A 14,142-nucleotide genomic window follows, 5' to 3' on the forward strand; every position below is an offset into this window, starting at 1 on the left:
AATGCAAAGTGCAGAAAAATGCAGTGAAAAGTTTTCCTAAATCTTGCAAAGAGATGATTCCCTTTTCATCCGTTAATTAACAAGTACGTGCACTAGTTTCTCGGCATAGAATTTGGTTTAGTGATATAAACATGTTATGACGAGAGCTTTTGTTATTATCAAGTGAGGACAGTGATGAAGAATCCAACAAGAAAACGTACAAAGACAGGATTAATTTTCATAACCTCACTTGGAAGGAATTTCGTGATTGTTTTCGTATTACCCCAACACAGGCTGACTGTATTCTTGAAATGATCAGTCATTTATTGAAACATGCAACAAAAAGAAGTCAATCCCTTTCGGAGAAAGAATAAATACAGTACTTATATGTTTACATTGGTTAGAAAATGGTGCCCAGCTGCATGGTGTAGCAGCAATGCATGGAACATCAAAATCAATTATTGCAGAGCTGTTACCAAAGTCGTGGATGTCATTATTAAATGTAATATTTCCTAACATAGTATGTTGGCCTGATAATTCACATAATATAACGACGGAATTTCTAATGAAGGGTGAATTTCCTTCTGTGTGTGGATGTGTTGACGGTACTCTCATTAATTTTGATGCATGTCATCATTTGAGAGGTTATTTTTAAAGTTGCCAAAAAGGATGTCCCATTTCTCCTTGACAACCTCTAGCACAGCCAGCGTCTTTTAATCATTTTTCTTTCCCATGATCAAAACTACTGGTACTGTACCACAATTATACTGTCAAGTTCGCCTCGAAAAATAAAGCATTAAAATCATGGAGTATTATACAGTTTACCCACTGAATAAACTTGTTCAGATCACTTATTCACAAAGACTTTTCACTTTGCGAAGAAATTGAAAAGTAAAACCTAGATCATGGTGGAACAGAAAGACTTTGCACTTTGCAAGAATTGAAAAGTGAGAAGTGCAAAGTTGAAAAGTTGCAAAGTTTGTTTGTGGAACAGGCCCCTGGTCATGACTTTCATAGATATAGAAAAGGCATATGATAGTGTCCCCAGAGAGAAGGTTTGAGAAACCATGGTTAAAATGAGACTCGGAAGAGAAATGTTAGAAATGGTGCAAGCAATGTACAAGAACTGTGTTAGCAGAATACTGACCCCAGTTGGAAAGACAGAATGGTTTAGGAATAAATCTGGACTAAGACAGGAGAGTGTGCTGTCACCTCTCTTGTTTATTATGGTCTTGGACAAAATTGTAAAGGAAACAGAGGAAGCCTCTGGAGATAAAGATATGAAAATATTGCTATTTGCAGATGATGTTGTGATCTGGGGAAAAAACAGCAAAGAAGTACAACTAGATGTACTGAATGAAAAAATTTGAGAAGTATGGCATGAAAATCAGCACGGAGAAAAGCAAGACTATGGTGATGTCAAGAGAGGAAAGGCAAGGAAAGGGCACTGTGAAAATTGTAGTCTGGAAATTGTGGACACCTTTAACCCGGCAACGGGCGCGTGGCGAGTTGGAACGGGAGTGGGCGCGTGGTGTGATTTTCTTTCACTCATGAAATGTGTGAAGAAAATCGTCTTTATAGTACGTATTTAGATTTAATTGGTGATTTAAAGCTTTCTGTATTTATTTTCATAAGAATTGTTGTATTTTACAATATTTTAATTACAAATGTAGGTTATTCTAGGGGCGCATGGTGAGTCAGAACAGGAGCAAGCGCGTGGTGTGATTTTCTCTCACTCATGATATGTATGAAGAAAATCGTCTTTATAGTACGTATTTAGATTTAATTGGTGATTAAAAACTTTCTCTATTTATTTTCATAAGAATTACTGTATTTTACAATATTTTAGTTACAAATGTAGGACATTCTACCTTGCTTAACAATGCCAGAAATAGTAATGTAAGAAGGCGCAAGGTGAGGAAAATTCTCACTGAACTGGAAGGATGAAAACAATGCACCGGAAACGAAAATAACGAACCTTCACCAACAAACAGCAGTTACAGACTTACCTGGAAAACACTGAACTTGGAATACCTAGAAGGAGGGACTAGTGCTCAAAACCATTGCGCAGTGGGATATGATGAAATCAAGGAGTGAGATATTCCCTCACCATGCGCCCGTTGCTGGGTTAAATACCTAGGAAGTGAGCTAATGCAAAATGCTAGGGTGGACATGGAGATTAGCAGGAGGGTACAACAGGGTAATGCATTCTACCAAAGTGTAAGAAAACTTGTTTGGAGCAAAAAAAGTACCAAGGAAAAGTAAAGAGATTATGTACAAAATGTACTATGTACCCATACTGATTTATGCTGCTGAGACTTGGACTTTGACTAGCAGGCAAGAGAGTAGAATTCAAGCCAGTGAGATGAAATTCCTAAGAAGTATGATAGGAAAGGCAAGGAAAGACAGATTGAGAAATGAAGATCTTAGTAAGGAAGTTGGGATAGGAAAGCTAAATGAGAGAGTTGAAAAGAATAAACTAAGGTGGTTTGGACATGTAAATAGGATGGAGGAGAATAGAATTCCAAGACAGATGCTGGAGGCAAAGTGCAAGGGCAAGAGAGCAAGAGGAAGACCTAGAACAAGGTGGATTGAATCAGTGAAGAGCGGGATAAGAAGACAAAATTTAGCCTGGGACAAGATCGTGGAAGAGGAATGGTGGAAGGAAAGAGGAAGATGGAGAAGTGCTATAAATACCCCGACCTGGCAAGAACTGGATAAGGGGAAATGATGATGATGATGATTATGATGATGATGAGAAAAATTCTTCTGCCTTTGGTGACGTTACCATAATATGTAAGGGGCTTTGCTGTGATCTAGAGAAAACACCAATCAAAGACAGTGGAAACTCGTTTAAAACATGGCACCATTTGCACCTTCTGTATATAGAAGGGAGAGAGAGGTCTGGCACATGGTAATAATGTGAGGAGGAAGATATCAAAGACTTAGTATGGATAGATGACGAATACTGGTTGCCTGGTTATCACAGTGTCGGTTTTCTGTCTATGCAAAATGTTGACACTAAATTGATGGTTCCAATTCCAGATAGACCCCCAGCTCAAAAGATGTTCACTCGACGTCAGTAGGAATCAAGGCAGGAACCAAAGTCTTTAATGTAGCCAGTATCTATTGTATTTCCCCAAATATAGAATTGAACTGGTCATGTTTAACCATCCTTTTCTTATGTACCGTCATTTTTCATCAAGAAAAAGTATTGTTCATAAAATGGGTTGATACTTAACCGTGAAAAATGTAAAAATTATATATATATTAAACAAGAAGAGAATATAATTTCATTACAAATTTAGTAATAACAACATTCTATCTCCTGTTTCACAAGTTAATGACCTTGGTGATTTATTCAATTATAACCTATCATTTAATGAACATATTCATATCATTATAAAGACTGGGTTGCATTACTAGATATTCCAGAGAATTTTCCAACTTAGCTACCTATCGCTTGTTGTATGTATCTGTGGTATGTCCTGTATTTCTGAGTTGGATTTGGGGTAATGTATTCCATTTTAAATTTTTGGCCCTAAGATTATTCTCATTATTTTCCTTTCTTTAATCTTGAGGGTTTCTGAAGCATAGAGAGCTTCAGGTTTGATCACTGTTAAGTAATGACGAATTGTCCGACTCGTTGGCTGAATGGTCAGCGTACTGGCCTGGCCTTCGGTTCAGAGGGTCCCGGGTTTGATTCCTGGCCGGGTCAGGGAATATAATCTTCATCGGTTAATTCCATTGGACCAGGGGCTGGGTGTTTGTGCTGTCCCTAACATCCCTGCAACTCACACACCACACATAAAACGACCCTCCACCACAATAACACGCAGTTACCTACACATGGCAGACGCCGCCCACCCTCATCGGAGGGTCTGCCTTACAAGGGCTGCACTCGGCAAGAAATAGCGACACAAAATTAAATTAAAATGACGAATATTACTGTTACGGGACAAGCATTTTTTATTATAAACATTCTTTGTGTGTTGAAAAGCATTTTCCTTTTTCTTAATTCTTGGATCTACTGATTTATTTTTCATTGCCCTTTACTTAAATTCCTTTACTCTTGCAATTTTATTCATATCATTGGTAAGTTCAGGTGGAGCAGTTTTGATATTTGTCGTAAATTTAGTTTTTTTCATATAAAATTTTGAGTCCTATTTTTGCTGCTTGTTCTTTCTATATCGCAATCTGTTTCTGTGCATCAGAGAAGTCTAAACTTACTGATACAATGAAACTGCGACAAATTCAGTTTATAGGCCATTTGGAAAGAATGAATAACGATAGACTTACTTATCAAACTAGCTGACGTACCCATGCTTCGCTACGGGATTCTCAGAAAGACTGACTTTGTGGTCCAATCAATGCCTCAGAGTAAGGATTGAATAGCTTGAATGCTATGATGAACCAGTGTGTCAATTGCCAGTAGTATCAGAAAATTTATGAAACAGAGGAATGGCATGCTAAAGAAGAAAGTTACCTAACACCCCAGCTACTTCCCACCAATATTTAAGCAGACTTTACACTCGTACGACTGGGCGAGTTGGCCGTGTGGTTAGGGGCGCGCAGCTGTGGGCTTGCATCCGGGAGATAGTGGATTCCAACCCCACCATCGGCAGCCCTGAAGATGTTATTCCGTGGATTCCTGTTTTCACACCTGGCAAATGCTGCATCTGTACCTTAATTAAGGCCAAGACTGCTGCTTTCACACTAATAGCCCTTTCCTATCCCATCGTCACCATAAGACCTAACTGTGTCGGTGCGATGTAAGGCAAATTTAAAAAAATACTCGGTACGCAGCAGTAATCCTATCTATTGGAGATGAGTGGCAACAGAAGACAAAGCACATCACAACAAACAATGGTCAATGTAATGTTATTGTTGTTCAATTTTATGAGCTTTCTTCATTGTAGGCCTTCACATTTAGTTTTCTTTCGACTCTGTGATATTAGGGCGTCTTATGAAATTATTTATAGCGTAGACTGTAGATCCTTATTCTCTGACTTTACATACCGATTTTCATTCAATCCTGTTTACCCATTTTTCTCATGATTCGGCGCTGATAAGGACTTAGTAACAAAAATCCAAATTCATGAACATCTCTGAGCATAGCTGGATTGGTAACAATGTATAAGACATAAATAATCGGAAATATAATACTACATAACTAAAATGTTATGTAGTCTTTATCGATACAACCACTAATAACATAATTATTTGGGAATTAAAATTTAGGCCTACTCCTAAAGTACCATTTCATTCAGTGTGAATAACATTATTTATGGCCTAGATTATAGTGACTTATGCCCCGACTTTGCATACAGATTTTCATTAAGATAGGACTACTAATAACATAAACATTTGAGAATTCCATTGTAGGCCTTCCCCTAAACTATAATTTTTCTCAGCGTTAATACAATTATTTATGGCCTAGATTGTAGCAACTTATTCCTTGACTTTCCCTACTGATGTTCGTTAAAATACGACTATTAATAACAAATATTTAAGAAAAATTTTAGGCCTTCCCATAAACTACCATTTCACTCAGCGTGAATAAAATTATTTATGGCTTAGATTATAGCAACTTATTCCCCGACTTTGAATACCGGTTTTCGTTAAGATATGGCCACTAATAACTTAAATATTTGAGAATTAAATTTTAGGCCTTCCCCTAAGCTACCATTTCAGTCAGCGTGAATAAAATTATTCATGGCCTAGATTGTAGTGACATATTTCCCGACTTTGTATACTGATTTTCATTAAATTCTCTTCAGCCGTTTTCTCGTGATGCGTGTGCATACATACATACCGACAGACAGACAGAAATTACGGAAAAGTAAAAAGTGCATTTCCTGTTTACTGTGGGCACGACTGGTACAGAAATACCATTCTTTTTAAATTCTGAGCAATGTACAGATCAAACTCTCATTTTATATATATAGATACATACATTTTTGAAAATCAGACTACAAGATCAAAATGGTATAAGCAAGTAGAGAAAGATCTCACTGAATTAGGATCACCAAATATACAGGATAGAAATGTAATCAGAAAAATTGTTCACACAAGAGGATTTCAGGAAGACGAGAAGAAACCAACACGACATACGGTTGGAGGAACAGAAATTACAACAATCGATGAAAATGAAGAACTATTAGGCAAGGAGGAAAGCTCAACGAATGTTGATTCCACGTGGTCCTAAGTGACCCATTTGTAAAGTAGTAGTAGTAGCAGCAGCAGCAGCAGCAGTAGTGGTAGTAGTAGTAGTAGTAGTAGTACCCCTACACTTGAATATTGTACACCTGTATGAAACCCTTCTCGTCAGACCCCTCTTAGATTAGATTCAGTACAACATAAATTTCTTTGTGTATATTCATTTAAGAGCAGATTTCTCATATGATAATGTTGATTATACAGCCCTACAACACACTCTAAATCTGCATAGTCTGTCACTATCCTGTGAATTCCTGGATACACTTTTCATTTGCTCCACTCTTTGGTGAATTGTCCACAACTCCTAGAAAAAATTAACCCTCATGTACCAGACAGATGCACAAGGTTTAATCATACATTTTCTACAATTTGGCATAGAACTAACTATGCATTCCATGAGCCAATTTAGCGTGCTGGCCTTTGGTCACAGGGGTCCCGGGTTCGATTCCCGGCAGGGTCGGGAATTTTAACCATCATTGGTTAATTTCACTGGCACTGGGGCTGGGTGTATGTGTCGTCTTCTTCATCATTTCATCCTCATCACGACGCGCAGGTCACCTACGGGTGTCAAATCGAAAGACCTGCACCTGGCGAGCCGAACATGTCCTCGGACACTCCCGGCACTAAAAGCCATACGCCATTTCATTTTTTTCATGAGCCAATTGAATGAATGTCAAGATTGCATAACAAAGTGCTTATTGACATATTTAATTGCACTTGTCAAAATTTAGAAATGACACAATCGCCACAAGTGATTATTACATTCCTGTGCTGACTTGTACTGTAACCTCTGTATATATTTTTACAGTTTTTCTTCTTATGCTCCACTGACCCTTTCCTCTCTATTTAGTTTGTTTGTTTTGTTTTGTTTTGTTTATTTTTCTCTATTGTGTTGTAAAATGGTATTACTATTAATAATTATTATTTCACTGTGATGGGATTGTGGGTGCAATTTTGCACAGGTTGACTTGACCCAGTTGTGCGACCTGATGCCCTTCCGAATATCAAACCTACGTGAGAAGATGTTTTTTACTACTATGAGTTTCTGTGCTTGTGTTCTGTGTAAATGAATTAACCAATCTGTTATTGATTTTTCAAATTCTTATATGTCTCTTTGTATTTTAAAATGATTTTACATGTGGGAAAAAATTGCTTTTAAATAACATATTAATTACTTTATTACCAGGACTTGCGTCGCTGTGATGAGGAATATTCCTTCTTGATGGCCCAGTACACAGTGGATAAAATTGCCGACCCTGTGACTGACCCACGGGAAGCAGAGATCGAACATCGTAAGCAGGAGGAAGTGCTCAAAAGGTAAAGTGCTGTTCGTGAAACAAAATATATCCTGTATTTTTAATTTTTGTATATGAACATTGTATTTTATCTCCCTCCTTTGGACATCATGAACAAAAATTGAGAAATTTTCCATTTAATAAAATTCAAACACTATGCCAATCACATCTTCAGGGAAGCCTTGCGTGATACTGAGCTAGGTGTGAAAATAGATGGAGTCGTCATGAACAATGCAGATGACACCCTAATTTTATGTGACACCATCGAACTCTTCTAGGACTGCTCACCGAGTTCGATAGCTGCAGTCGCTTAAGTACCGCCAGTATCCAGTAATCGGGAGATAGTGGGTTCGAACCCCACTGTCGGCAGCCCTAAAGATGGTTTTCCGTGGTTTCTGATTTTCACACCAGGCAAATGCTGGGGCTGTACCTTAATTAAGGCCACGGCCGCTTCCTTCCCATTCCTAGGCCTTTCCTATCCCATCGTCACCATAAGACCTATCTGTGTCAGTGCGACGTAAAGCAAATAGAAAAAAAAGTACTGCTCAGTAAAATTCAGGGGCCGATGACCTTCGATGTTATGCCCCTTTAAACAACAAGCAGTAAAATTTGTCTCAGCGGATTAAGATATGGTCTAAACATCAATACCACAAAAACCAAGTTCGTGGTATTTAGCAGAAGATAACATGATGGAGTCTCCATTTCATTTTAAGCAAAACATTGAACGAGTAAATCAGTTCACGTACCTTGGGAGCACCATAACAGACAATCTTGACCCTGAAAAAGAGATCACACGCCGTATTGAGATTTCCAGATCATCTCTCCAAAAGATAAGGTCTTTTGCGATGATAATTTAAACCTCAAACTCAGGCAAAAGGTGTTGAGAGGTTACATCTGGGCTACACTGCTTTATAGAGTAGAAACTTGGGCTGTCAGAGCTTCCTTCATGAATAGATTAGAGGCCTTCGAAATGTGGTTACAAAGGAAAATGCTCAGAATGGACAGATTTCGTAACCAACGATTACATGTCAAGCAGAACTAGAGCCGAGCGTGAGCTGGCACACTTCATCAAAGGCATGAAAGCAGGTTATGTAGGCCATGTTTTACGAGGTAGAAAATATGGACTCCTACACCTCATATTTTAAGGAAAGATAGAAGGCAAATGAGGAGCTGGTAGACCACCGATGTCATGGCTCCGAAACACCAAGGACTGGACTTGCATCAACAACACTGCAGAGCAACACACATCTTGCTCCCACGCTAAAATAAATAAGAAGAACATCACACAACCTGGCAGACACACAAATTCGATCGCTCCTTTATGCAATTTTAAGCTTGTTAAAATGTGCAGCACGTACAAGAAGTGAATTTTATAGTAGTATAACACATTGACAGACTTAACATAGGCACTGAATTTTGTAATCTGTGGGATTCTCAATCAAAAACTCCACCTTTACAATACTGATATTTTTCTTTCTTTTACAATTTGTTTTATGTCGCACCGACACAGATAGGTCTTATGGTGACGATGGGATAGGAAAGGCCTAGGCGTGGGAAGGAAGCGGCCGTGGCCTTAATTAAGGTACAGCCCCAGCATTTGCCTGGTGTGAAAATGGGAAACCACAGAAAACTATCTTCAGGGCTGCCGACAGTGGGGCTCGAACCCACTATCTCCCAGATGCAAGCTCACAGCTGCGCACCTCTAACTGCACGGCCAACTCACCCGGTACATTTTGCTTTTATTCTTCAAGTCAACATTAATAATTATTGGGACATATTTCTTCCATTATTGTGGACATCTTCAGCTGATTTACACAAGATAAATTAAAAATATAACAAGGACATTAGAAACACATTAAAAATTAAAATACGATTTGGATTCCAAATGCGTCAATATAAAATATGACGTTCAAAGAACTGTAGAAGGGAACTTTAAAATTGTAGATCCATGATAATAGCACAGCCTATTAAACTAAAAAGTTAGTATAAGTGTCAGTAGCACACAAAAGTTTCATTGAACATCTGGGTGTTGGACAAGTTCTTCATGTATCAAACACAAAAGATTAGTACAAATCATTTGCTTCGCCTTGATGCAGGGCAATGAACAGGTGGAATTTCTGATTTGAAATGCACAAGGATTTTTAGCTTAACAGGCTATGCTATTATCATGGATCTACAGTTTTAATGCTCCCTTCGATAGTTGTTTAAACATGTCATATTTTATATTAACGCATTCGGAATCCGAATCATATTTTAATTTTTATTGTGTTTCTAATGTCCTTGTTGTTTTTAATTTATCTTGTGTAAAATCGGCTGAAGGTGTCCGGAATAATGGACGAAACATGTCCCAATAATTATTGTAACCGCACCGGGGTGTAAACGGCTACAGGTAATAATAATATTTGCTACCATTGTGTAACCAAATTGTTACACACCTACACAAATTAACACAAAGAGACATCGAAACCGACTTTCAACCTATTAGGTCGTGTTACATACATTTAGTACGTGTTGAAGAGATGTTAAGTACAGAACAAAAATGGCCAACCAGACACCAGTGGGAGGTTGTGGGTTCTGGTTGGCCATTTTTGTTCTGTACTTAACATCTCTTCAACACGTACTAAATGTATGTAACACGACCTAATAGGTTGAAAGTCTGTTTCGATTACAATGCGGTCGTGAAAATTCAATATTCACAAAGAGACATGATAATACCTAGTATGAAATTAAAACTATACGCACATTAAGCACAGAAAACAATAACAAACAGGTTAAGCAACATGATGACTAAAGAAGGATATTTGGGAAGCGGCTAGGAACCATATCCAGGTGGTGAAAGGTATTGGCAGTGCTGAAGAAGCGAAATCAAAGGTGATTTTAATTCCATAAGTTTACCTAACAATTTATATTCAAATTATAGCGCAAATAATCAACAAAATACCTTTAAAAATCGAAGATAGTTTTTACAATAGTAACAATTTACCCCGAGGGTAGAATTTTAGTTATTAAACTTTAGGCCGGAACATCTCATACAGTGTTCCACTGTTCATGGCGAAAAGTTTAAATCATATAACACTGATGGAAAGAAAAAGGAAAATAACATTATACAATCATAAGTATGTACATGTAAGAAAGGGACACTACATTTAAGATGTTTATCCTAGTGCAGGGCACCTTGAGGAGGCAACCCCGTCAAAAACACTTCTGAGAAAGGGTGCCCGTCCTAAATGTGAATATTCTAAGATGATGCAGAATAACATTATACAATCATAAGGATACATGTAAGGAAGAAAATACAACCTTTAAAAGATAATCTTGGCACAGAGCACCTTCAGAAGGCAGCCCTCTCAAAAACACTTCTGAGAAAGGGTACCCGTCCTAAATGTGAATACTCCAAGATGAAACAGGATACAAGAGACAGCTCCAAGGGGAAATTTACACTTTACGATTACATCTAGAGGCGTTGAATATCTAATTTACAAAATCAGAGAAATGGGAACTGTCTCTTAACACAAATCTGATATGACTTGCCGGAAGGCTAAGTCATTTTAAGAAAAATTTGACGACTGAAGGAAAAAAACGGGTAAGCTCCGGCAAAAGAAATTAAACGGAACACTACATTTGAAGATAACCTGAAGGATGAAGAAAAACTAAGTGCTTACTACCTGTTGGAGGGGCCAAGAAGACCCATCACCTGCTGAAGGCAACCTTTACCTTCACTTATCAAAACAGAAAGACGGCTCAGCAGAGCATGGTGTTACCCACGAGCTCTTCTCTGGAAATTAGGAAATAGTAAAACGACCAATGAGCGTCCGTATTTTCCTTCGTCCGCCAATTACACTTACTCTTACTTTATCCAATGAGGGCCCAGCACAAAGTGCTGGTAAAGAACACCGCGTAACATCGAGAAATTTCGAAACTAATGCAATATGACGAAACCGGAAATATTACATCCTGATCTAGTGTGTGCGGTACCGTGTGTTTCCTAATTATTATATCTTACTTTCATTTTTTTACGACAACCAATCTTAAAGCCATATCAAAATTAAATAATTCCAAAATTCACACACAGAACATATAAACCATAGATAAATACATTATATAAAATTCCCCAATCTTTCAATTCCAGATAATCACTACAATTATTAATGCTGACTTGAAGAATAAATGCGAAATACCAGTGTTGCAAAGATGGAGTTTTTGATTGAGAATCTTATAAGATTAATACGGGCTTTAAGATGAAATTTATTTCATGAACTGAATATTTTAAATTCTTCATTGCTGGACTATAAGATTTTTAACAACATTTAGCATTCACTGGTATGTATTGTAATATGGTGCTTTCATAATCTTCTGATTTTCCTTCACATCAAATTGGTGCTACATTACATAAACTTTTAAGTGTGTTTCTTTGAGCAAACGGATGCAGAAACATTTAAGGAATTTGATTCTGAAAAATCAGCATTAAGAAGACTTTATTTTAGAGCAAAGTTTTTAGATTTTTAACAGTTTGCATTTAGTAATTGTAATTATCATCTTGGGTCCTAGAAAGTAAGGATATTTTGCATATTCTTGTGATATTGCTGATGAAGAGAATGATACAAATTTCTTAAAACATGTATAGTTAATAAATAATGTATATTAACTACATTCTAGTGAAAACAAATTTTGACAGGGTGCACCCATTAATAACCTGTTGTGTTCTTTTGAAGACCTATCATAGTCAAGGGTTTTTCTGTTGGAGTGAGCTCTTTTTTTTTTCCTAATGGTTTAACATTGCACCAACACATTGAAGGTTTTAAGCAATGCAGAGATGGAAAGGAAGCAGCCATGGCCTTAATTAAGGTACAGCCACAGCATTTGCCTGGTGTGAAAATGGGAAACCCTAGAGAACCATCCTCAGGGCTGCCGACATTCGGATTCGAACCCACCATCTCCTGAATGCAAGCTCACAGCTACGTGATCCTAATGGCATGGCCAGCTTGCGTGGTCGCGGTGAACTCCCTTAGCCTTTAATAGTCCTCTACTTCATCTACAGGGCAGCAGGTGTATTTTATACCTAAAGTAACGCTGATCCTCTAGATTACAGATGCTGCTAAGTGAAGGTCATTACATCCTCCTTTTCCATCCAATCTATTGACCATTTTCTTCTCTAATCCTGGATGGGGCTCCTTACAAGGTACTACCAGCCATGCCAGCTAGTTCAAGGGTTTTTTTTTTTTTTTTTTTTTTTTTAATAGATGTGTTACTCTTAACACTAACCCTATGTCCTGGCTTGTGATAGAGCCTGGCTTCCCAAACATTGGGCCTATGTTGGTGGCAGTTAACAACAGCAGAGTCACTATTGCAAAATGCTGTCCAAAGTATGCATACTGTTCTTCATCAGCACCACATTTTGAAAGGATCTATTTTTTTCAGGTCTGTAGCACAAAGAATCCATGTCTCAGCTAGATAGAGGGAAATTGTAAATACTAGACAGGGTACTACTCTCATTTTCATTGATTATGAGATAGAACAATCCTTCCACTGATGGGACAAATTCATCATAATATATTATTGGCCATGGCAGTTCTTTTAATGACAGAGATGATTTCCAATTTCTTGAAGATTTGTGTGCTGGCTAATTTTTTGGCTCTATCAACGATCATTACTTTGTTACGACAATCATTATTTCATTGATCCAAACTTGTATATTGGTCCTTGTATGGTTTCCTAAGTACCATGAATTATTGATATTAAAACTGGATGACTGACATTTTATTTCCAAAATTGTTCATAATTGGAGCTCAATTATGGATGATTTCAGATTCCGTATGCGAGAATGCAATTTGCTGATTGGCACATCTGTCCTGGAAGAAGGAATTGACATTCCAAAATGCAACCTGGTGATCCATTTTGATGTGCCCCTCATGTATCGCTCCTACGTGCAGTGCAAAGGACGTGCTCGTGCTCAAGAGGCTTACTATATCTTGATGATTCAGGAAGACAAGACCAAATCTTTCATCCAAGAGCTGGCCCAGTATTATGAAATTGAACAGGTATGTTTTGGCTTCAAAATCTTATCTTCTATCTATATAAACAAAACAGTAACGGCCATGTGTCTGTTCAATGAATATTTATTGATTATTTTGGCAAAGTTTTCTTATAGTTATCTGTTTCAGGTGTAATAATGACCACCTATAGAATTTTTAGCTTTATTGTCTATTTGTCTGTTTGTTTGATTTCTTATAAATGAAAATCTACTAGCCTTATTTCAACCGGACTTCATATTTAAAATCCACCTATCCAAGGGTAGATCTTAGGGTTTATAACATTTCAGAATCCTTGAATGAACTGGGGGTTTATAGGAAGACTAAAACAATTTTCTCTCCCACAAAATATCCATGACCAACCGTAGAGGAAATGTATTTCTAAAAGTTTTTTTCTCCTCTACACTTTTTCAGTATGAGGAATAATAAGGAAGATATTATTTACTGTCTTAATGCTAGCAGACACTGCCCAGCAGTGGGTGTGTGTACTGCTGATGGCACATTAACCCACTTGACTCATTTGAAGTGACGTTCACGCAAGCACTGGCCAGGCCTTAAGCTCACATGATGAGACACTCATGCGCCGCGCCGAGTCGTATGTACTAGCTTATATTTTGATC

At 37.7% G+C, this 14,142-nt stretch overlaps 1 protein-coding gene across 1 annotated transcript in view; it reads left to right on the forward strand.

Moving 5' to 3' along the window:
• Dcr-1 (Endoribonuclease Dcr-1) overlaps window positions 1–14,142 on the forward strand; it is a 189,283-nt gene that overhangs the window by 70,247 nt on the left and 104,894 nt on the right. The window contains exons 10-11 of the mRNA XM_067157086.2: window positions 7,385–7,515; window positions 13,300–13,531. Of these exons, the coding sequence (XP_067013187.2) occupies window positions 7,385–7,515; window positions 13,300–13,531 (363 nt within the window). The remainder of the gene's footprint in view (window positions 1–7,384; window positions 7,516–13,299; window positions 13,532–14,142) is intronic.

Source organism: Anabrus simplex, chromosome 13 (genome assembly GCF_040414725.1).
Source record: "Anabrus simplex isolate iqAnaSimp1 chromosome 13, ASM4041472v1, whole genome shotgun sequence".
NCBI classification, from domain to species: Eukaryota; Metazoa; Arthropoda; class Insecta; order Orthoptera; family Tettigoniidae; genus Anabrus; species Anabrus simplex.